Source organism: Colobus angolensis, unplaced genomic scaffold (genome assembly GCF_000951035.1).
Source record: "Colobus angolensis palliatus isolate OR3802 unplaced genomic scaffold, Cang.pa_1.0 Scaffold218, whole genome shotgun sequence".
Lineage (NCBI taxonomy): Eukaryota > Metazoa > Chordata > Mammalia > Primates > Cercopithecidae > Colobus > Colobus angolensis.
Window position 1 is genome coordinate 102,241 of NW_012115355.1, and position 24,541 is coordinate 126,781.

The window sequence follows — 24,541 nt, forward strand, 5'->3', positions numbered from 1 at the left end:
TATCAAGCACAGTTCTAAGCATATTACATTTCAATCAGTTATCCCTGACAATAACCCTGTGAAGATGTTTATCAAGCACTTATACAATGCTTACTAACATCAGGCACCATTTAAACCACTTTACAAATATCAACTCATTTTAAAGTATATAATAACTGTTTGGGGTGGGTACTATAATTAACCCATATTATAGGTTAGGAGACTAAGGCAGAAAAAGGTTAAGCATTCTGTCCAGGGTCTCACATCTGTGAAATGGTGGAGCAAGAATCTGAAACCAGTTTATGTGGTGGGCACCATATAAATGCTCTCAACCACTGCACTCTTATGCCTCAAAAGTTTAAGTAAACAAAGCTGTATGATAGTTGAAAATATATAATAGTATGGTATTATAAATATTCAATTATAAAATATAGTAATTATGCAAAAACTATACTTCCTCTTCTTTTAAATAGTAGTTAACAGCATCCAGCACACTGGAGAAGCTCACAGTTCGTGGACATGGGCATGCAGTCCTAAATGTTATTTACAGGATATTGACACTCATTCTGAAACAAGGAAAGGGAAGGAAAACAGAATAGGGAAGGGAAAAGAAAAGCAAGGAAGAGTCCAAGAGGAAAGAGGGGGAAGAAAAGGGGAAAAGAGGAGGCTAAGAGAGAATTAAAAAATGATGGGGGAAGGGGAAAGGAAGAAAGTGGGAAGGGAAGCTCAGAAAGCATATGTCCACATAAAGTCACTCTTAGATTTGTACACCAACATTTATACAGTCTTAAGTAGTGAAGCTGTAAGCCTGGCTTTGCAAGCTTGGGACTGCTGCTGGGTGTGGCTACACCTCTTCTATAGATAAACACTGTAGGCACACTTTGCGGGCAGACTGCTAGGCCAAGGCCAAGTGGTGTCTTTGACTATCCAACCATCAAGCTGAACCTGCTCAATCCCTCCAACTCCAGCAGGACCTCCACAAGGCTGATTTTCAGATGAACACAGGAGGCTGCCCTTACAGGGCTCTGCCAACCCCTACATGTGTGGGATATTTCTGTTAGTTCTTTTGGTTGTTTCATTTTTACATTTTTATCTTTTTTAAAAGGCATTTTAAATAATTTTTAAATGCTTCCTTATAATTAGAACCCTAATTTTTAAAAATCTTTATCTTTATAATTATCTTTAATATGTATGTAGCAGTATTTAATTACACTCCTAACAAATGTGGTTAAGTTCTTTACAGCACTAGTATGTGCTTTATGCTCAAGGGCTTTGTACCCTCAACCAGTAAACTACAATTACATAAATCATTTTCTAGTCTGCCTTACATATAGATTTCCAAATCGTAATATGTTTGCTTTTACAAGGGGATAGAGAAGAGCTACAGTTTGAAATAATTCTATCTGGGGAAAAAAAAAATCACATAAGAAACAGAACCGTTTATATATTTTCAAAGCCTTCATTTAGAATGTTTTTTAAATTTAGGGTTTTGGTTAAAAAAAGTTTAAATATGATAAAGAAATCAGTTTTTCATAGAAGTATTTTAGCCCATAACTAATAAATCAATTAAGAGAAATAATTATTACTCAAAAATTTCCAGCCAATAAGAATCTAACTTAGCTGCTTAAATATTTAAACATTTATTCAAATTCTAGTAAATTCTAACTAAAGTAGATAATGAAACATTAAATGAATCAATCTGTATTAAATTATTATATGATTAGAGAAAAAGATCGATAACACTTACATGCTTTCTTCCCCTACAATGCATACCGCAGAGAGAAGTTTAACCACATCTGTCATCATATTGGGGTGTCTGGGATCCATGGCTTTGGCCAATAAGGAAAGACTCCTCTCCTCACTCATAATTCTTTCCAAGCCATACTATAATATTTTGAAAATAAGATGTCAAATGTCAGAAATTAGTTAGAAAAATAATGCCCTGAAGGAAATGTAATTACTAAAAAATTATTATAGGATAATATATTTTTACACTTACCAAAGCTAAAAAATATAGACTGTGTAACACTCTAAAACGTTCATGGCCAGGCACGGTGGTTCACACCTGTAATCCCAGCACTTTGGGAGGCAAAAGTGGGAGGATCACCTGAGGTCAGGAGTTCGAGACTAGCCTGAGCAACATGGAGAAACCCTGTCTCTACTAAAAATACAAAATTAGCCGAGTGTGGTGGCGCATGCCTGTAATCCCAGCTACTTGGGAGGCTGAGGCAGGAGAACTGCTTAGACCTGGGAGGTGGAGGTTGCAGTGAGCCGAGATCGTGCCATTGCACTCTAGCCTGGGCAACAAGAGCAAAACTCCATCTCAAAAAAAACAAAAGTTCATAAGGGTATTCACTTTATGTCAAGAACCACAAAACTAAACCAAATAAAGATAACTCAAGGTGATGTTACAACAATACAGCTGATAATTATTAAGACAGGTTAATTAGCCAAATAAGAGAAAGAGGGAAGCAGTAAGAAATATGGGATTAGCCAACAGAAATAAATGAAACAAACAGCCAAATACGGAACCAGACACTGAGGCCATGAAATCTTTTTCCTGGGAAGGAAGGTTGGTAAGAGATATATTACCATAAGCAAACACACAGATCAGCACTGTCCAAGAGAAATGTAAAGTAAACCACATGAGTAATTTAGAAATTTCAAGCAAGCAAAACTATTTTCAATAAAATTAATCCAATATATCCCAAATATTATTATTTCAACATATAACCAATATAAAACATTTACTGATGACATTTCACTTCTTTTTCTTCCTAAACAGTTGAAATCCAGTGTGTATTTTACACTGTAGCACATCTCAATTCAGACTAGCCACATTTCAAATGCTCAGAAGCCACATGTAGCTACCATATTACAAAATATAGGCCTAGATATTAGCATTTAGTTCATAAATAAGCAAAAACTGAAGTATGATTTGGGCAATTACCATGTAGAAACTGCCATAATGGGCACAGGTATTCTAATCACAATGGTATTTATTATAAGGAAAACAATGCGGTTGTAAACTCATTCTATAAATGGGACGATTGGGATTAAGACAAAGTTTATTTACTACTGCTAGGAAGTCAAATCCAATTAGAAGATAAGAAATTATGTTAATGACATATCTATGAAAGATAACTGTCAAAATACAGAGGATGAATAGAAACAATAAAACAGTACTATTTACCTAGCATGCATCTCAGAGGATCCTACTAAAGCATGAGAAATTGACTAATCAGAGTTGCTACCAAACACTGAAAAAGGGCCTTATTCTCAGTTACAGGCCTATGAACTAAACTCAAGATCAGCACTACATGTAAGCATCAAAGTTGAATCTATAACCAGCTTACACCCAAGTACTTTGATTGTTATAAAATCCTATTTATAACTTTCCTATCTTGTATATGGCCATTTGTACTGGACTGAAATATTGCATTTACTTTAAACCACTATCTAAGAAACATAGGAACAATGGGGACAGTGCAAGGAAAGGCCAAGGGCCCCAGCATATGAATTTTGGAGAGATTAATCTGTCTTGTTAGTAATAGGGAAAAGTTTACAACAAGACAGCTAAACAGTCAGGAAATACTTACTTTTAAGATAGCCTGGGCTATTACCTAACTGGAAAAAGAATGAAAACGCAGGCACAGGACCAGAAACTACAATATGCCTTGATAATCATTCCAGGGAATTGTCAGGTTTATAAAGTACCACTTAGATTCAATTCAAAAAGTCAGTCAATGATTACCAAGTACAGAAGAGCTGGCTCTGTCCTAATAAACCTAGGAATTGAGTAAAGCTTGCCTCTAGTATTCCCTCTACCTTTCCCATCTACCTGGCTGTCCTTACCTAACACCTGCCCTTCTAGAATCAGAATCCTGTGATTCCTCCAGCCACCCAAGGTGACTCATGCTGACTTCCTCCAAGTGATACTACCTACCTTATCTGTCAAGCCCTCTGTCCCTAAACCATCATGTATGAAAGGTGAAATAGGAGCATACTCTGATTTCACAGTTTTAACCATCATCCTGTGACCCCAAAAGTCCATACCAGGTAACATTCTCTGATTTTGGTAATGCAAAAATGTGTCACACTCATTTTAAGACTGGAATGAGGCCAATTACTACTACTCAGTATACCTAAATACAGAATTGCTACTTGTATAAAATTACTCTCAATTATTTAAAAAACACAGTAAAACAAAACAAAAACGGTTGACTCTGTGTGAGAAGTTGTCAACTTACCAGTGCTAGGATTAAAGTACATTTAATGAGGGCTGTTTTAGGTTAGAGAGGCATGATACATTTTGAAAGGTCTAAGGATGTATCTTTCATGAATGTCAAGGACACACTCCGGACAATATAACTGGCCTGTTCTAAACTGAGGATCAATGCCAGGTTCCACTTGCATTCCACATGAGGCCTATTATTAGCTAATAGATGGAATTTCAGGCACTGAAGATGATGTTTTAGGTAGAAGAAAGTTAATGCCCTAAATCCTCATGTAGGATGTCCAACATCTGGACCCACACAGCATGACTACTGGTGCTGAGCAGCCACCCACAGTAAGTTAATCCCAGTAGCAGAAATAACGTGGGTAAAGTTGCTGGCTTCAGGAGCAAAGCACCCTCACTTTGGGTGCACTCTTCAAAGCAATACACACAAAGTTAACTGACCAAACTGAAGCCTCTGTTCTAATTACCTTTCAATTTGAATATACTAACTTTTCATCCTTATTATCTTTTATTTTCTTTGCCCTAGGCAATTAAAATTCTCTTCCATTTAAAAAATACTCTTAGTCCAATTTAATGTTATAAGAAATTCACTTTCATGTAATGTTATCAAATTTGCTCATTAATTGTATAATTAATTACTAGTACCAAATAAGGCACATTTTTTTCCTCTTAAAACTTAAATTTTCATCATTCAATGAATGCTACTAAATACTGTATAAGTGAGGTTTAACAAATTTTGTACTTATAGATGTGATCAAATAAAGATTAAGAAAATCATTAACCAATCTTGAAGGGAAAAAAAAAACTTTACCAAAAATTTCACATCTTGCTAGGTTTAGAGTTCAGACACTATAAGTACCAATAACTTAACAGATAAAAGCACCAAATAAAACGGTAATATTTTATAGGTCCACGTATATAAACTACAAGCAACAAAAATCTCTTAAGAGGATAATAGTATATTAATTAGAAAATAAATAAAGTTAAATCTTCCTCAGATTCATTCTGAAACAAAGTAAGAATATTATCTTCTATTTACCACCTTACTTTAACCAAGATATTCTTCTAAATTCAAATTATGATCCAAATGCCCCTTTGGTTTAAAAAAAGTTCCTAGATTTTTTCTACTTTTGGCCTTTCCATCACCAATGAAATTCCCAATTGCTACATTCTCACTTTAGAAAGGGCTTCCTAAACTAGTTCTATGTACTTAGTGGGAAAAGACTTTTCCCTATCAGCAATTTGATTCTTTCATTCATTTACTCTTAAAACAGATATGTAAAAAGCTACCTTATATATCTAATATCTGATTTTCAAAGAACCATGAATTCAGCATAAAAGGAGTTGTGATTCCTACATCACATATTTTCTTTGAAAATAATATCTGATTAGAGTAGGAAAGGAAGAAAAACCATTTCATTGATTAAAAATAGAAAGCTTACCTCCAGAAAATGCTTAAAAATACATTGTTTAATAAGACAAAAATAATTAGAAAATATAAATATTTGCTAATACATTTAGTAAAAGAAATACAAAACAAATCTTAATAATTTATGTACTAGTACTTAAGTGTGTAGCCCTATAAAAGTTTATTTTTAAATTAGAATAAGGCAAAATATTATAAATTAAAATTAATCAGAAATATACAGATGGTTTTGATATAAAACAAAAATAATCATACAACCACAGGTAAAATTTCCTCCGATGTTGTCTAACAGCAACTTAAACACCTATCATTACTTCACACATCATGAGGCAGATGTGTTTAGATGCTGGAGCTTAAAGAAAAGGCATAAGATAATGCTAATTTCTGCAGTTAACAGTATAAAAGCAAAAAAGAAACATTGCTAGATAAACCTAAAATCTAACTTCAGTAAAGAGCTTAAGAATTCCTCTTTTTTTCTAGTTTTTTTGTTTTGTTTTGTTTTGTTTTGTTTTGTTTTAGAGACAGGGATTTACTCTGTCTCCCAGGCTGGAGCGCAGGGATTCAATCACAGTTCACTATAACCTCAAACTCCTGGGCTCAAGCCACCCTTTCACCTCAGCCTCCTGAGTAGCTGGGACTACAGGCACATGCCACCATGCCCAGCTACTTGTTTTATGTTTTGTAGAGACGGCGTCTCACTATGTTGCCCAGGCTGGTCTCAAACTCCTAGCCTCAAGCAATCCCTCCTGCCTCAACATCCCAAAGTGGTAAGATTATAGGTGAGAGCCACAAGCAGGTTTCTCCCTTCTAATGTAAACTCTTTATGAAAATTCCTCCATATTATATTTGTTCTCAATATTACATCATTGCTCCATTTCTGAGACCTGCTTATATCTGTTTACATTAATTTCATTGTAGATTTTAAATTCCTAGAATATAGAAATCTTCCCAACTTGAACCTTTGGTAATAAGTATTATTGCAGCTCACATTTAATAATCATGATCTTAAAGCTGACTCATGCCATATTTTTGAGAGTTAAGAGAGAGAGGAAATGAAGGAAGGAAGAAAAGAGGAAGAGGAGGACAAAAAAAGTGGAGAAAAGGTGGTAGAGGGAGAAAAAAAAAGAAAGAAGATGGGATTGTGGTGGGCAAGGTTGAGGGGGAGGAAAGGGTGGGGAGAGAGAATTAACCTACACATGAGGAGGAGTTCAGCATCAGAAGAGGTTTATTCATTATGAAGTTTCTCCTATTGCAAGACAGTTGAAACTAGAATTCAAGAAAATTCAATATTTTTCCATCATGACTGAAAAACACATCAGAAGGATATACCATCACTTTACTGCAACTGAAAATCATATATCACAAAACTGGTCATGGACAAATACTAATTACCTATGTACATACCTGCGTATTCATCAGGGCTTTTAGACACTGTATGACTTTATGTTGATTTTTCTTTACAACTTTTTCTTGGCTGTATTGACATAAAAAATAGCAGTGTTGGAATTATAATTGGACACATGAATGATGCTTACTTGAAAATAATTATTAGCAATACTTACATTTTTCCACTAATCAGTTTTTCCAAAATGTCTAGTAATAATCCAAGCCCCTCATGTCCAAAGTTTTCCACCCAACTGAAAAACAGAAAAAAGAGTCACACATTGTCAGTAATGCAGCTTGTGTTATCATAATGTTATATACCTACAAGTATTTTATATTTGCTATATTCTTAATTGTAACTAAAACATAAGAATAACACCATATATAAAAATTATTCATGACTCATAATCTTGGTTGCGAAAGAAGCAAAGATGGGACATGCCAATAGTGTGCTAAACTCTGCTTGCACAAGTTTGTAAGAGCAGACTGTGCACCTTTCTTACATGCTTCATGTTTAGGGTCATCACATGAGTAGCTTGAAATCAGCCACAGTGAAAGTATTCACACCAAAGAAACTGGCAAACCAATCAGAGCCATCCCTGCCCACGCACCCAGAGCTGGCTCTAAACATTTACCAGCACACCACTAATTACTGCCCATTTGGGGCTATGCCAAAGAAGACAAATTGTACAAGTGAGTAAAGATCTATGGAGGAAAGATGTAGATCAACATAAAGAAAAAGATTACTGGCAAAAATTAATCAAAAAAAGGAGATGCTTTAGCAGAATTTCCCAAACCACTGAACTACATTCCTATAAATGTTAAGAATTTCCTAAGTTTCAAAGTTCAGTCGATTAAAAAAAAAAAAATGCATTGCCAGTTTTTAAATGAGTATCTCCATCTTCAGTAAACGAAACCTGTCCCATAAACCCACTGACCTAATCACAGGACTTTACGTAACTAGAACATTACTGTCACTAAACAACAGCTTGCCTGGATTACAGGAAAACTACCTTAGTAGAAATGAATACCTTTTTTCAGTGGAGATTAGTAAACCTAGGCCAATAAATAATACAATGATAATAATCTGTTGCCAAAAGAATGAAGAAAAGATATACGTGTGTATGTTTATTTGGATGCATGTGCTTATATATGTGATTTTATGTATGCATATATGTAGTGTTTGAACAATAAGACGTTAAAAACAAAATTTCAGCCAGGCACAGTGGCTCCTGCCTGTAATCCCAGCACTTTGGGAGGCAGAGGTAGGTAGATCACCTGAGATCAGGAGTTCAAGACCAGCCTGACCAACATGGTGAAACCCTATCTCTACTAAAAATACGAAATTAGCCAGGCGTGGTGGTGCATGCCTATAATCCCAGCTACTTGGAGAGGCTAAGGCAGGAAAATCGCTTCAACCCAGGAGGCAGAGGTTGCAGTGAGCCAAGATCACGCCATTGTACTCCAGCCTGGGCAACAAGAGCAAAACTCCATCTCAAAAAAAAATTTCAAGGAATGAAAAACAGAACATTATAAAGAATAAAAACAAGCTTAAGTCATATATCAAAAACTACCAAAATATCATTTTTCCTTAAGATACAACATTTCTAGTGAAAACAAGAGAATAAAAATCAAATGCAATATATTTATATGAAAAATACAAATATTATTTAAAATACAGCTTCTTCATTTGCACATTTCTGTAAACACAACTTGACACCTATCAATGTTGAGGATTTCTGATTTTACAAAAAAGAAAAAGAAATTTGCCATTTAGATTGGCAATCTTTTGTCAGACAATATTTTACTCATCTCTTGCCAGTGAAAGCCATGAAATAACTAATTTTTAAAATGCACTTAAACAGGAAAGATACTCTCTTGTGAAAGACTGAAGATTGCTATTATAGTTAAGGTAAGGAAAAAAGTTAAACAGAGGTTGCTGTTTTCAAACCAGGATGCTACTTCAAAAGTGAAGGGTTTACTCTTTACTATCAGCGACAGACAGATTACCTATGGGCATTTTGAATCTTGTTTTCATGATTCATGAAAACAACACAGCATCTCACTTAACTGTCTGCCTTGTTGACATCCTATTCTGAATTTATTCCTATTTCACATGCAGCAGGGAAGTGAGGAGTAATCTGAGAGTTTTACTTGGGCTGACATTGAGATGCATGGAGAGAGACTGTTCATAAGGCACTCCTCTTTAACACTTCACAGAGGGCCTTCAGTATTTTGTTTGAAGTAAATTTTCAACAATCTCCATATTGAAAAGTACAGCCACAAAGATATTCTAAAGCCAACATAAATGGTTTCAGATTATTCATACTGCTATCACCTTTAATCATTGTGAAGAATAAAATCACTGTTCATCAAACCGCCTCACACCAAAACAGGCAAAGTAATTTTAAATTATGTGAATATAACAAAAAGACTTAGTTACACTTAATATGCTTATATTATGACCCATTATAAAATTTAAGAAACACAAATCCATGTAAATCAGTAAGTTCTCTGATCTACATAATTAATAATAAAAATAGCTACTTAAAATTTATTACCCTTAACATAATTATAACTAGAATAGTGGGACTCATAGATGGTCTAAAGTCAACTATTTCTAGACCCACTATATAACTCTCTCCTAAACTACAGAATATGAACTATTCAAATACAATTTATGCCTACTCACTCATTTTATATACAAACTAATTCTCTATAAAACAAAACTTATTAAAGTTCCATGTAAAGCGGCATTAAACCAAATCACTTCATCTATTACAATCTTCCGAGAGAATTTCTCAACAACAATAAAATGAGAGTTGGGCAATGGCCTTCTGAAAACCAGATTACACATTATATTTCATAAAACATGTCAAAAACAAGAAAAGTGGGACAGGGTACAGGGAAAGAAAACTGAGACACTTGACAACCAAAGAAACAATATAAAAATTAAAAGAAAGCTAACAAAAGTACTTATTAAAAAGATTAAAAATTAAATATGCATAAAATATCTCCCTGTTTTCTTAAAAATTTGCAAACTCAACATACTGTTGTATTAACAAGTATCACTCATAAAGCATTAATCTCAAGTGTTTCACTCTCACTCCTACTATTTTCAGCAATATTATTTTTAAGGACGGGGTACGAATATCACTTCCTATTTCCACCGGAAAAGATGTTCAAGATAAAAAGTGATATTGAGTAGGTAGGTCTGCTGTCTTGACAGAGGTTTATTGAGATCCATAGCTTTCTAAAAAATGAAAAATTTCTCATCATCAGTGTAAGAAGCAACCTAGAAAAAAATTATCAACTGATCTATAAATGATCAATCTCCAGGAACTAAAATCTGCACTATTTCTTCTGCGCCTATCAGCACAGTACAATCAGGCATTATGTGGTTTAACTGTAAACTGCATTCATGGATAAATATGCACATGTTTCTTTTTCATGAATAGAAATGACATAGAGATCAGTATGACATTTGTATCAGAAAAAACTGCTTTAAAAGAGCAACCGTAGTGTGCTAAATACTAATTTAACACAAAATCTACCTCTTAAAATTCTGTAACAGGAAATATCAAACTCCTCTAATTGCCTCAAGGAAAACTTCGAAGTACATTACCCTTTAGCACTTCCTAGTAGGGGTCTCAATATAGGAGAAAAGAAGAGATGAAGAGGTAATAAAACTTAATAAAAATTAAAACAAACAAACAAATAAACAAAACAGTGGGAGAGGGAGAACAGGTTCCCAGAATTACAATGTTTAACCCGCCTTTAAATGGTCAAAAGCAGCTTAGGCTTTGAAATTCAGTTACTACTTCCAGAAACACAGGATGAAACTGAAAGTGTATAAAGTGGTTTCTGATATGTTGTTGGCTTTAGGAAGCAAATACACTCAGTCACCTCATTGAGCAAGACAGGCAACAATCAGGTCTCAGATTTACCTCCTGGCCAAAAGGAACAAAGCATTCTCAAGTATTTTTTCCCAAAGACTGACCCTCCTACCCTTCCTTTGTTTTGTTTAAAGTTACTACCGTTCTTCCCACATGTGCTGTAGAAAGGGAAAGACAAATGCATCACAAATTATAATGGAATTAATCTTGGAATTATTACCCTTATGATCTGGAATAAACATACCAGATCATAAGAGCAATCTCAGATCATAAGAGCAATCTTACCTGATGCATACTCCTTGAGTATAGGGACCATTTCTTATATATCATATTTATTCAAGCATGGGATAGACTGAGCACTCAATAAATCATTTTATAATGAAACTAAGTCCCTTCTATTGTTATATATAAGAGGTTACAGTAACTTACAAATAACATCTAGGTCTGCTGATAACCAGGCTTGTGGCCATTATATATGCAGAAATAAACACAGAGATGACAGATCTCCATACCATGACTGAACCTGTCTCAACCTTCAAGCTAGAAATTTCAATTGCAATTTCAGAACCGTTATTTACCCATACTGAATCAAAAATGATAAAACCAAAGAGAGGGTCTCACTCTGTCACACAGGCTGGAGTACAGTGGCACAATCATGTCTCACTGCCCCCTCAACCTCTTGGGGTCAAGCGATCCTCCTGCCTCAGCCCTCCTAGTAACTGGGACTACAAGCATGTGTCACCACATTCATCTAATTTTAATTTTTGTAGAGATAGGGTCTCACTATGTTGCCCAGGCCAGTCCAAACTCCTGACCTCAAGTAAATCCTCTCACCTTAGCTTCCAAAACTTCTGGGATTACAGGTGTAAGCCACTATGCCTGGCCAAGTCAGCCTTTATTAAAGGGAACACTGTGTTCTTGATACTGCACTAGATACGAGAAATACAAAACTGAATAAAATATGTTCTCTGCCCTTGAAAAGATCACAGACTAGTGGTTAAAACAAATGTCGAACAAAATTATTTCCATAATGTAATAAATGCTATAGTCATGGCTCTCTGGGAACAGAACGTACAATATCTACCTCTCTTGGGAACTTCAAAGCATCTGCTGTCTGACCTGAGTCTTTCTAAGTAGGAGGGCATACACACGAAGACATTAAACATAAAAGAAATGGCCTGTGCTGAGCAACAGAGAAAGCTGTATCAGAGATAAAACCAAACAGGTAAGAAAAGACTTGATCTTGAAAAACCACATATATAATGCCATGGGCAATGGAAGGGCATAAAAGGACTAGGCATACGTAGTAAAGAAAGTAATTCTACCCTTGCCCAACAAAAGATCTGCACATCTTAAACTCAGAACCTATAAATATATTAGCTCATGTAGCAAAGGAGAAATTCAGGTTGCAGATGGAATTAAGGTTGCTAATCAGATGATTTTAAAATAGGAAAATTAACCTAGTTTATCCAGGTGGTTCCAATCTAATCATATAATTCTTAATTTCCCAGCTTAGTTAGAGAGATGAGATGAAAGAAAGCGAGTCAAAGTATAAAAAGGGATGGGCACCCTGGCTCACACCTATAATCCCAGCACTTTGGGAGGCTGAGGTAGGTGGATCACTTGAGGCCAGGAGTTCGAGATCAGCCTGGTCAACATGGAGAAACCCTGTCTCTACTAAAAAACAAAAATAGCCAGGTGTGGTGGTGAGTGCCTGTAATCCCACCTACTTGGGAGGCAGAAGCAGGAGAATCCCTTGAACCCAGGAGGCGGAAGCTGCAGTGAGCCAAGATGGTGCTACTGCACTCCAGCCTGGGGAACAGAGCAAGGCTCTGTCTCAAAAAAAAAAAAAACAAAAAAAAAACATAAAAGGGACTCAACTTACCTTTACTGGTTTTAAAAATGAAGGAGACCAAAGAAGAGCCAAAAAATGTAGGTAGACTGAAAAATCTGGGAATGGCCCTCAACTGACAGCTAGAAAAGAAATGAGTCTTAATCCCACAATCACAAGAAATTGGATTCTGCCAATAATCCAAATGGACAAACAAACTGAGTTGACTCTCTTATTCATAAACACTAGATGTCTCCATTTATTTGGATCTTCTTTAACCCCTTTCATCATTATTTTGTAGTTTTCAGCATAAAAGTCTATGGCTAATTCATTAAAATTGTAATTATTTTTTGAGCAATTATGAATGGTATTGTGTTTTTAATTTCATTTTCCACAAGTTCATTGCTAGTACATAGAAATACAATTTTATATTTTTATCTTGAATCCTGCAACCTTGCTGAATTCAGTGATAAGTTCTAGGAGTTTTTGGTAGATTTCTTGAGATTCTCTATGTAAACAATCATGTCATTTGCAAATAGGGAGAGTTTTATTTCTACCTTTCTGACCTGCATGCCTTTATTTCCTTTTCTTGCTTCAGTGTTCTACCTAGAACTCCCCCGTGGTGTAAAATAAGCATCCTGAAAGCAGGCATCCTTGCCTTGTTCTCAATCTGTCTTAGAGGGAAAGCATTTAGTCTTTCATCAGTAAATAGAATATTAACTACAGGATTTTTTTAGATCTCTTTACCAAGTTAAGAAAGTTCCCCTCTGTATTAGTTTCCTGTGGCTGCAGCAACAAAGTACCACAAATTGAGGAGTTTAAAACAACAAATATATTCTCTTGTAGTTCTGGAAGCGAGGTGTTCAAAATCAAAGTGTCAGCAGGGCTGCCGCCTGGCACTCTGGGTAGAATCCTTCACTGCCTCTTCCTAGCTTCTGATGGAAGCTGCCAATCCTTCCAGTCATCACATGAGACTCTTTCTGTATCTCTGCTTTCTTTTTTTAAGGACACAAGTCACCCTGGATCAAGACTTTACCCTACTCCCTTATGACCTCATCTTAAGTAATTACACTGCAATGACTCTGTTTCCAAAAATGGCCACATTCTGCAGAGAGAGGGTGTTAAGAATTTACATATATCTTTCTAGGTTTACAACTGAACTCACCATCTATTCCGACTTTTCTCAGAGTTTTCATTATGAACAAGTGTTGAATTTTGTCAAATGCTATTTCTGTATCAATTCAAATGATCAAGTGACTTTTCCTCTTTTGCTTGTCAATACAATGCATTATATAAGGATTTTTGTAACTATATTTATGATGAACATGGGTTTGTAAGTTTGAGGGTTTTGGTTTTGTTTTGTTCTATCTTGGTACTGTATTGGTCTGGTTTTGCTATCAGGTAATTCAAGCCTCATTTGAAAAAAATTTAACTGTTCTCTGCTCTGTTATTTTCCGGAAGAGGCTATGGAGAATTGGCATTAATTCTTCTTTAAGTTTGTGGTAAAATTCTCCAGTGAAATCACCTGCACCTGAAGATCTTTTGCTGGGGAGGAGGAACTTAATTCTCTTAATAGTCAGAGGGCCATCCAAATTATCTATTTCATATTGGGTGTGTTTTAGTAGTTTGTGTTTTTTAAAGAACTGATCTAGTTCATCTAAGTTGTTGAGCTGTGTATTTAAAGTTGTTCAAAGTATTCCCTTATTACCCTGTTGATATCTTGGTAATATCTCCCATTTAGTTCATGAAATTGGCAATCTGGCCACTGATTTCAAGATGTTTTTATTTATCTTTAGTTTTCAGTTTTTTGTTTTTTGTTTTTTTCCAGACAGAATCTTACTCTGTCTCCCAAACTGGAGGGCAGTGGTGCAATCTCAGCTCACTGCAACCTCTGCCTCCTGGGTTCAAGCAATTATCCTGCCTTAGCCTCCCAAGTAGCTGGGACTACAGACACGCACCACCATACCCAGCTAATTTTTGTATTTTTAGTAGAGACGAGGTTTCACCATCTTGGCCAGGCTAGTCTCAAACTCCTGACCTCAAGACACCCACCCACCTCAGCCTCCCAAAGTGCTGGGATTACAAGCGTGGGCCACCGTACCCAGTCTAGTTCTCAGGAATTTGACTTTGATATGTCTGTGTGTGAATTTCTTTGAGTTTATCCTTTTTGTGATTCAGTTTATGTAAGTTTATATCTTTTGCCAAATTTGGGAACTATTCAGCCATATATATATATATTTTTTTTAATTTATTTATTTATTTATTTTGAGACAGAGTCTCACTCTGTCACCCAGGCTGGAGTGCAATGCGCAATCTTGGCTCACTGCAACCTCCTCCTCCCGGGTTCTAAGCGATTCTCCTGACTCAGCCTCCCGAGTAGCTGGGACTACAGGCACATGCCACCACACCCGGCTAATTTTGTGTTTTTAGTAGAGATTGGGTTTCACCATGTTGACCAGGCTGTTCTCAAACTCCTGACCTCAGGTGATCCGGCTGCCTTGGCCTCCCAAAGTGCTGGGATTACAGGCATGAGCCACTGTGCCCACTCTATTCAGCCATTATTTCTTCATGTACTTTTTTATCCTGTCCTCTTTCTCCTCTCAAACCTCCAATGACAAGAATGTTAGATCTTTGTTTACAGACCCATAATTCCCTGAGACTCTGTATGTATTTTTTTCCCAATCTATTTTTTCCTGGTTGTCCAGATTGTATACTTTCTATCATTCTATAATCCAGTTCACTAATTCTTTCCTTTCAGACTCATGTTATGCTTTTGAAGCCCTCCAATAAGCTTTCTACTTCAGTTATTGTATTTTTCACTTCTAAGATTTCCATTTGGTTCTTTAAAAGAAGAAATAAAGTTTCCTCTATTTCTTTGCTGAGGCTTTCTATTTTTTTCTTTTGTTTCGGCACATTCCTATTTGCCTATTATAACACTTTTATGACAGCTGCTTTTCAAAAGATTCTTGTCAGATAATTCTACCATCTCTGTCATATCAGTGTTGTCGTCTATTGTCTTTTTTCATTCAGTTTGTGACTTTCCTGCTTCTTGGTATGACATATTTTTTTATACTGAAGCTTGAAAATGTGGGATATCGTGTTAGAAGATTATATAAATCTTATATAAACCTCTTATTTCAGTAAGCTTCCTGTGACACAGTTCCAGTGGAAGAAGAGAAAGCAAGGTGGAAACAGAAGTCCAAGAGAGATTCTTTGTTACCACTTGGCATGGATGGGAATCTAGGCACTCCCTGATGGAGAGAAGGACTGCCTCGTTATGCTCACCATGTAACCTACAATAGCACCATGGAAGGGGGATGTGGACGTCTGTTATCACTAGGTGGTGGTGAAAGCCCTGACTCTATTGGCCTCTTTGGACACAATGCCAGTGGGGAGGGGGAAGAATGCCTCATTACTGCCATCTGTGGGTAGAAATCCAGGCTACCCACTTTGCTTTTTGATAGTGGGGACAGGCGGTCGGGGGAGTGGGGATGGGGCCACAGATTTCTTTCTGTGGTATTCAGCAGAAATACACAGCAGTTATTGCCAACATGTTCTGTCTTGTTTGCTGCCATTTTTGTAGTCCTTTGGTTTAAGAGAGAAGGCTTCTGTTGGGACTTCTTTGTTCTGTGCCCACTGTCATTTCTGGGTTACTCACTTCTTCACCTCCAAATCTGACAAAAAGGCAGAAAGACAACCCAGCAAACTCACAGGCATATTGTTCCTTAAGTACCAAGGTTCCTAGCCTGTCTTCTTCTATTTGTTTCACATATAATGTCCAGTATTTCTACTTGTGCTTAGCAAAAAAAAAAAAAAAAAAAATAGGAAAGAGTAGATTTAGTCTATCTTTCAAACACAAGTCTGAAACATCCACTGCTAGAGTGTGAGAATAGGCAAAAACTACCACCAAGAAAATCAGAAAAAGGCAGTGACAGTGGTAAGAGGAGAACCAAGTAAACCTGACATAACAAATCCAAAGGAAAGAAGTTTCAAAAGACAGAAGAGTCAAGAGTCAAGTGCTAAAATGAGGTCAAATAAAATAGGGCTAAAAAGAACTATAAATAAATGAATTCAAGAGCAGTTTGTAAATAATTCTGTGGAAGTGAAATCCTGATTGCAAAAGAATGAAAAGACAAAAGGGGTAGTAAGAAGAAAGAAAAACATATAATTTGGGATTAAAGAGTTGATGGAAGAAATTTGTAGGAGGACTGAGATGAGGATAATGAAAAAAAAAAAACTGTGTGCAATAAACACTATTACAAAAATAAACAGAGAATATTAGAGGAGCAATGAAGATGCTTACCTCACTTAGCTAGGGTCTACGAACAAAACCAAACTTAAAAAACTATGCCTACAATCTTGAAGTGGAATGATGCTCATATATTTTAAGTTCAAAAAGCAGAAATAGTATATAAGGCGTTTTCTATTATTATTCTTCAATGTTTTGGTTTACATATAAGAAATGTATTACATATGTGTAGCTATACAAACACATTCTTAATCATCCTCCACCTAGCCAGCTAATTCAAAGCTTGTGTTCTACTCTCGTATACATCCCCACACACTGCTCCCAACAGAACCAGTTGGGTTTGTTTCCAAATCCATTCTTGACAGTTGTACTTACTATTGTATTTATATAATTAATATTATATAAACAGATAACACACAATTGGGGGAAGAGGTACTTCTGTGAAAACTAAGCCTAATGATTTGGAAAGTTAAAAATAGATTACTTTTTAAATTGCTGTAAAAGTAAATGTGGGAACCAACTATATATTAAAGGGAAATCGTAGTACCAAAAAAAAAGTTTTTGTTTTTTTTTTTTTTTAGCAGAAGTATAGTTCTGCATTCAGATTGCTTTGCCAGAGCCTTTATGATCCTGTTCTACTTTAAAACACCAACATCAGGAAGACAATGCATTATGGGTATGCTTTTTGCAATCAGCCTTTGCCCACTCCAAGAAAAGGTCTGAACTCCACATGAAATGTCTAGAGAAAAAATGTTTACCCTTTAGATTGAAAAAAAAAAATGTTTGGGGTATATTTGAATCATTTATTTGATGGTTACATGCTTTAAGCAAATTTTTAACCAATCAACCAACGGTATTAGACAGGAAGACTTCCTCTGTAGACAGAGTGTCTGTCTGTCTCTCTCTCTCTTCCTCCAAGAAGTTAGTGTCTATTTAAGTAGATAATATTATACATTTTTCTTGATTTTGCTTTTGTGTATTTTCTTATTGTCCTATAATGAACTTATATTTTTTGTAATAAGAAAAATATTTTTAATTACCCAAAAGAATAATCTTACATGAATGCCTAGGGAAACACAAACCTAGACGGTTGAAAATCAATACACAAAGCTTTTTAAAAGGAGAAAACAATACATTACTGCTCACATGTGACAAACTAACAAATTTCGTACCTTAAATTTGGAAGGTCAGCTTTAATACTGTATAATATCTAGATCCAATTTACATTCCTCTGTCAGAGTAATATATCACCAATGCTGAATATAATTATAGCTTATTTTAAGCTTCCATTTTCACCTACCTTTACCAAGGTGACTAAATACTTAAAATGAACAGTTCTAGGAGGGAGTACAAAGTACTTAGCATGCCCTGGGGGCAAGACAAACATACACCTACATGCCATTCAATGGTGCATCCACCCAAATTACACTAAATTACACAGCCAGGCTGGGAATTCAGGAACTATTATAAATAATGTTCAGATTGTCAAATCTACTAACCTTCAAAATACAACCACAAATATGTATATTTTCTTGAAATATACTTCTTAAGGAAACTGTATATTTAAAAACAATCATTTATTCCCACTTTTCATATCAGATAAGATAACACAGTAATAAATGTCGTGTTCTCCTAGTTTCTTTTTGGCTATAACATACTGAAAGGCATAACATATCTAGAGAAAGCATTCCAAATAAAATGAAAATAAAACCAGGTTAACAGGAATGATAAAAAATAAAGCACAAGAAACAAGAGTTCTTGACCTTTAGATGAAAAAACAGTAAAAGAACTATAGATTTTAAAACATAGATACTGGTATGTGCTCTAATCAAAACTTAAGTCCACTATTAAAAGGAACATATTATAGAAAAGGAAATACCTTGTTTGGATACTAAGTAGTTTCTTAGTATCAAATTTAACATCGCTAGTTCAAAAAAAACACTAAATTATTCATTTTAAATATAGACTAATTTGCCAACAATATACGTGGAAAAGACGTTATGGTCACATTTCAGGCCTTTCACCACTTGTTGCCACCCTAAATACTTGTCACTACTACCCAATGCTAGTCAAAGCAGTTCTAATTATTAAATCCATGATTTTCCCCTGATTCTATAAATTTCACTGCTACCTTTGTGTGGCAATGCACTCATAATGCTCCCCTCCACAGAACTGCCTTTGTAACAACTGAAATAATTTCATCTTTCAAGGCCAATTCATAGTTCCATCTTCTTTGAATTCTCACTAATTTGATTTCTCCATGTGTTCACCAAGTTCCATTCACTTGACCTCAGATACCCCTCCAGTTAGTTCCCATTTCTCTCCTTTCTTTTATAACAAAAGGTCTCAAAAAATTTCTCACAAGCATGGTCAGCACTTTTTGCCATCCATTCACTCAGTCTCACTTCAGTCTGGCTTCTACCACCAAGACTCCAAAAAAATCCATTTTCTCAAAGGATGCAACAACCTTCCTCTTGCCAATTGCAATAATACATCTTGCCCCACCTCACAGCAGTGTGCTATGCAGTTTGTCCCTCGCTTATTTTGAAACACTTTTCCTTTAGGTCCAGAAATCAGCATTTGGCATTCTCCTCCCCACTGGCTACTCCCCAGTCTGTGTTTCTGCCTCCTCTTCCCTTTCTGGATCATCTATTTCTGAACTTTCTGAACCCGGAGTCCCTCAGAACTTGTTCTGACCACTTGCCTACATCTTTAGCTTTCTTCTCCAAACAACCTGCCCACACTGGGATTCCATCCATTCTCAGGGCTTAAATATCTCCACTCCACATATGTAAGCTCCAGACTCACATATCTAGGGGCTTGCCTGATGTGTCAAATTGTGATACTCTACTTTAAACATGTCAAACTTAACATGTTAAAAAGGGATATTTTTGGGCCAGGCATGGTGCCTCACACCTGTAATCCCAGCACTTTGGGAGGCCGAGGCGGGCGGATCATAAGGTCAGGAGATTGAGACCATCCTGGCCAACAAGGTGAAACCCCATCCCTACTAAAACTACAAAAATTAGCCAGGTGTGATGGCGGGCGCCTGTAGTCCCAGCTACTCAGGAGGCTGAGGCAGGAGAATCACTTGAACCTGGGAAGTGGAGGTTGCAGTGAGCTGAGATAGTGCCACTGCACTCCAGTCTGGTGACAGAGCAAGACTCCATCTCAAAAAAAAAGGGGGGAGGATTTCTTTTCTTCTCCAAAATTCACGGAACGAGTAACAACCTCCTCCACCCCAGTTGACAGCACTACTATCTGCCTATTTGCTCAAGTAAAAAAAAAAAAACTTATTCTCGATTCCTCCTTTTCATTCACATCCTACATCCAACTCATCAACAGGTCCTACAGTTTCCACTTCCAATTTATCTGCAAGATTCACCCACCCCTTGGCCCACCACTGCTACAATCCTCATACAAGCCACCCTCCTAATTCATGTGACTATTGCCAGAGCCTCCTATCTCACACTTCCTTGTCCTCCTCCTTTCAATCAATTCTCCCTGATATGGTTTGAGTTTTTGTCCCCACCCAAATCTCACGTCAAATTGTAATCCCCATAATCCCCACATGTCAAGGGCAGGACCAGGTGGAGGTAATGGGATCATGGGAGTGGTTTCCCGCATGCTATTCTCTCGAAAGCAAGTGAGTTCTCACAAGATCTGATGGCTTTATAAGGGGAATTTGTCATTTCCCCTGCTTCCACTCACTCCATCCTGCCACCCTGTGAAGAAGGTGCCTGCTTCTCCTTTGCCTTCTGCCATGATTGTAAGTTTCCTGAGGCCTCTCCAGTAAAGCAGAACTGTGGGTCAATTAAACCTCTTTCCTTTATAAATTACCCAGTCTCAGGCAGTTCTTTATAGCAGCCTGAGAACACACTAATACACTCCCTGTAGCAGTTAAAGTGATCTTTTTAGAAAGCCAGAATAGCTCATCTCCTGCTTGAAACTCTTCAACAGACTCCAACTTCCATAGAATGAAAATCCAGTATCCTCACCACGATCTTTATGGCCATGACCTCCCACATGGCCTGGACACTGCCCACCTTCTCTGACAGCATTTTGGATTTCTCCACCCCTCTGCCACACGGTTTCTCCACCTCATGTTCAGTACTACTGTCCACTCCTCTCTAAACTAGTTCCTTGTCCTTTGGTGTCAAACTTCACCACCTTAAAAAGACTTTCTATAATCAGCTACATCAAAAAACCTCTCCATTAATCACTCTCAGTCCCCATTTTTTCTTTACTGAACTGATTACACCTTTTTATTTTATTTCTTTGTGTTCTAGGTTTCTCTCTCCTATATGCTTCTCATTTACTGTGGCACCTAGCATAGCCCTTGGAATACCTGTTGCATGTACAAATTACAAAATCCTGTGCTATATTTTAGTGACATGTTATCCATGTCACATACTTAGGAGCTTAAGAGCTTTATTCTTTCACATGTTAGATGTTTCTCTCTAAAAGGAATCTCAGCGATTTAAGAAAAGAAATCCTTGCACCTCATCTAGTATCCCAAACAGAGAATGCATAAAAACACTTTAAATACCTGCTCTCCTGTCTTGCAAAATGAGCAGTACAGGCTCATGTATTTTACTTTATTTCAAGCATTAATCTCCTTATTCTCTTTTTACTATTCAAATCCATTTAACATGTACTCTGATCTTCTCTCCTGAGTCCCATATTAAGGCTTCACAATGACACAACACTTTGTCCCCCTCCTCAGAAATTCATAGCATGCTGGAAAGGGCAGCCACATACACAGACTCAAGAGTACAAAGACTCAAAACAAGTGCACGAGAAATATGTTTTTCTGATCTCTAAGGATGTGTTGTCCAATAGGGTAGCCGCTAGACACATGTGGCTATTTAAATTTTAATTAAAATTTAAATCCTAATCACACTAGCAATATTTCAAGTGCTCAACAGCCACATGTGGTAAGCAGCTTCTGTAATGAACAAGACAGACACAGGCCCTTTTTGTCATTGTAGAAAGTTCTATCAGACTTCTGTTCAAATGGGCTAAACTTCTACTTAGCCCTGCAGAGGGATTCCAGGTGATATCAGTGGCTCTAACTTTCTTTTGGGTGTTTCTTTCGGGTGTTTCTTTCATATTATTGTATTAGCCCATTCTTGCATTGCTATAAAGAAATGCCTGAGGCATGGTAATTTATAAAGAAAAGAGGTTTAATTGGCTCGCAGTTCTGCAGGTTGTACAGGAGGTATGGCACCAGCATCTACTCTGCTTCTGGGAAGGCCTTAAGAAGCTTCTAATCATGGCAGAAGGTGAAAGGGTAGCAGGCATGTCACATGGCCAGAGCCAAAGTGTGTGTGTTGGCTGGAGAGGGGGCAAGGGAGGCACACTTGTAAATGATGAGATCTTACAAAAACTCCTCACTATCACAAAGACAGCACCAAGCCACGAGGGATCTGACCCATGATCCAAACACCTCCCACCAGGCCCCACCTCCAGCACCAGAGATGACAATTCACCATGAGATTTGGGTGGGGACAAATATCCAATCTGTATCAGTCTGCCCTTAGCCCCTTCCAAATATCATATCCTTTTCAAATTGCAAAATATGATCATGCCTTCCTAATAGTCCCCCAAAGTCTTAATTCATTCTAGCATTAACTCAAAAGTCCAAAGTGCAAAGTCTCATCTGAGACAAGGCAAGTCCCTTCCACCTACAAGCCTGTAAAATCAAAAACAAGTCATTCACTTCCAAGATACAATGGGGGTACAGATATTAGGTAAACATTCCCATTCTAAATAGGAGAAATCAGCCAAAACAAAGGGGCTGTAGGCCATAGGCAAGTTTGAAACCCAGTAGGGCAGTCATTAAACTTTTTTTTTTTTTTTTTTTAAATTGAGATGGAGTCTCTCGCTCTGTCACCAGGCTGGAGTGCAGTGGCACAATCTCGGGTCACTGCAACCTCCGCCTCCCAGGTTGAAGTGATTCCCCTACCTCAGCCTCCCGAGTAGCTGGCACACGCCACTATGCCCAGCTAATTTTTGTATTTTTAGTAGAGACAGAATTTCACCACATTGGCAAGGATGGTCTCAATCTCTTGACCTCGTGATCCGCCCACCTCGGCCTCCCAAAGTGCTGGGATTACAGGTGTGAACCACTGCGCCTGGCCTGCAGTCATTAAATCTTAAAGTTCCAAAATAATCTTCTTGACTCCATGTCCCAATCCAGGCCACACTGGTACAAGGGGTGGGCTCCCAAGGCCTTAGGTAGCTCTGCCCCTGTAGCTTTGCAGGGTGCACCACCCACAGCAGCTCTCAGGTGCCAGCATTGAGTGTCTATGGCTTTTCCAGGTATAGGGTGCAAGATGCTGGTGGATATACCATTCCTGGGTCTGAAGAGCAATGACGCCCTTCTCACAACTCCACTAGGTAGTGCCCCATTGGGGACTCGGTGTAGGGGGTCCAACCCCACATTTCCCCTTGGCACTACCTTAGCAGAGGTTCTATGTGAGGATTCTGCCAGCCCCTACAGTAGTCTTCTACCTGGACACCCAGGCTTTCTCCATATACCCTCTGAAATCTAGGCGGTGGCTACCAAACCTCAACTCTTGCACTCTGTGCACCCACAGGCTTAACATCACATGGAAGTCACCAAGACTTACAGCTTACACTCTCTGGAGCTGTGGCCCAAGCTGGACCAGGGCCCCTTTGAGCTGAGGCTGGAGCCACAGTGGCAGGGAAGCAAGGAGCAGTGTCTCAAGGCTACACAGAGCAGCAGGGCCCCAGGCCTGGCCCTCAAAACTATTCTTCCCCACTAGGCCTCTGGGCCTGTGATGGGAGGGGCTGCCAAAGGTCTCTGAAATGCCTTCAAGGTTTTTCCCTTATTGTCTTGGACATTAACTCTCCATTCCTTTTTAGTTATGCAAATTTGTCTAGCAAGTCGTTGCTCCACAGCCTTCTTGAGTTCCTCTCTGAAAAAAGCTTTTTTTTTGCCATGTGGGCAGGCTGCAAATTTTCCAAACCTTTATGCTTTTCTTCCTGTTCAAATATAAATTTCTTTGCTCCAACACTGGAACACAGGCAATTAGAAAAAACCAGGCCACATCTTGAATGCTTTGGTGCTTAGAAATTTCTTCCACCAGATATCCTATATCACTCTGAAGTTCAACCTTCCACAAATCCCAAGGGCAGAAGCAAAATGCAGCCAAATTCTTTGTTAAGGCATAGCATGCATGACCTTTGCTCCCGGTTCCCAATAAGTTCCTCATTTACATGAGACCTCTTCAGCATGGATTTCACTGTCCATATTACTATCAGCACTTTGGTCACAATTATTTAACCAGTCTCCAGGAGGTTTCAAACTTTCCCTTATTTCCCATATTCTTCTGAGCTCTCCAAATTCTTCCAACCTCTGCCCATCACCTAGTACCAAAGTTCCTTCCACATTTTCAGATATTTTTACAGCAAATGCCCCATTCTTTATTACCAATTTCCTGTATTAAGCAATTCTCGCATTTCTATAAAGAAATATCTGCATCTGGGTAATTTCTTTTTTTTTTTTTTT

At 37.4% G+C, this 24,541-nt stretch overlaps 1 protein-coding gene across 1 annotated transcript in view; it reads right to left on the reverse strand.

Moving 5' to 3' along the window:
- Nucleotides 1-24,541, reverse strand: part of DIAPH3 (diaphanous-related formin 3) — a gene marked incomplete at its 3' end in the record, with an annotated part of 233,999 nt that overhangs the window by 82,310 nt on the left and 127,148 nt on the right. The window contains exons 6-8 of the mRNA XM_011943276.1: nt 7,208-7,282; nt 7,050-7,119; nt 1,727-1,863 (exon numbers count right to left, since the gene is read on the reverse strand). Coding sequence (XP_011798666.1) covers nt 1,727-1,863; nt 7,050-7,119; nt 7,208-7,282 — 282 coding nt within the window. The remainder of the gene's footprint in view (nt 1-1,726; nt 1,864-7,049; nt 7,120-7,207; nt 7,283-24,541) is intronic.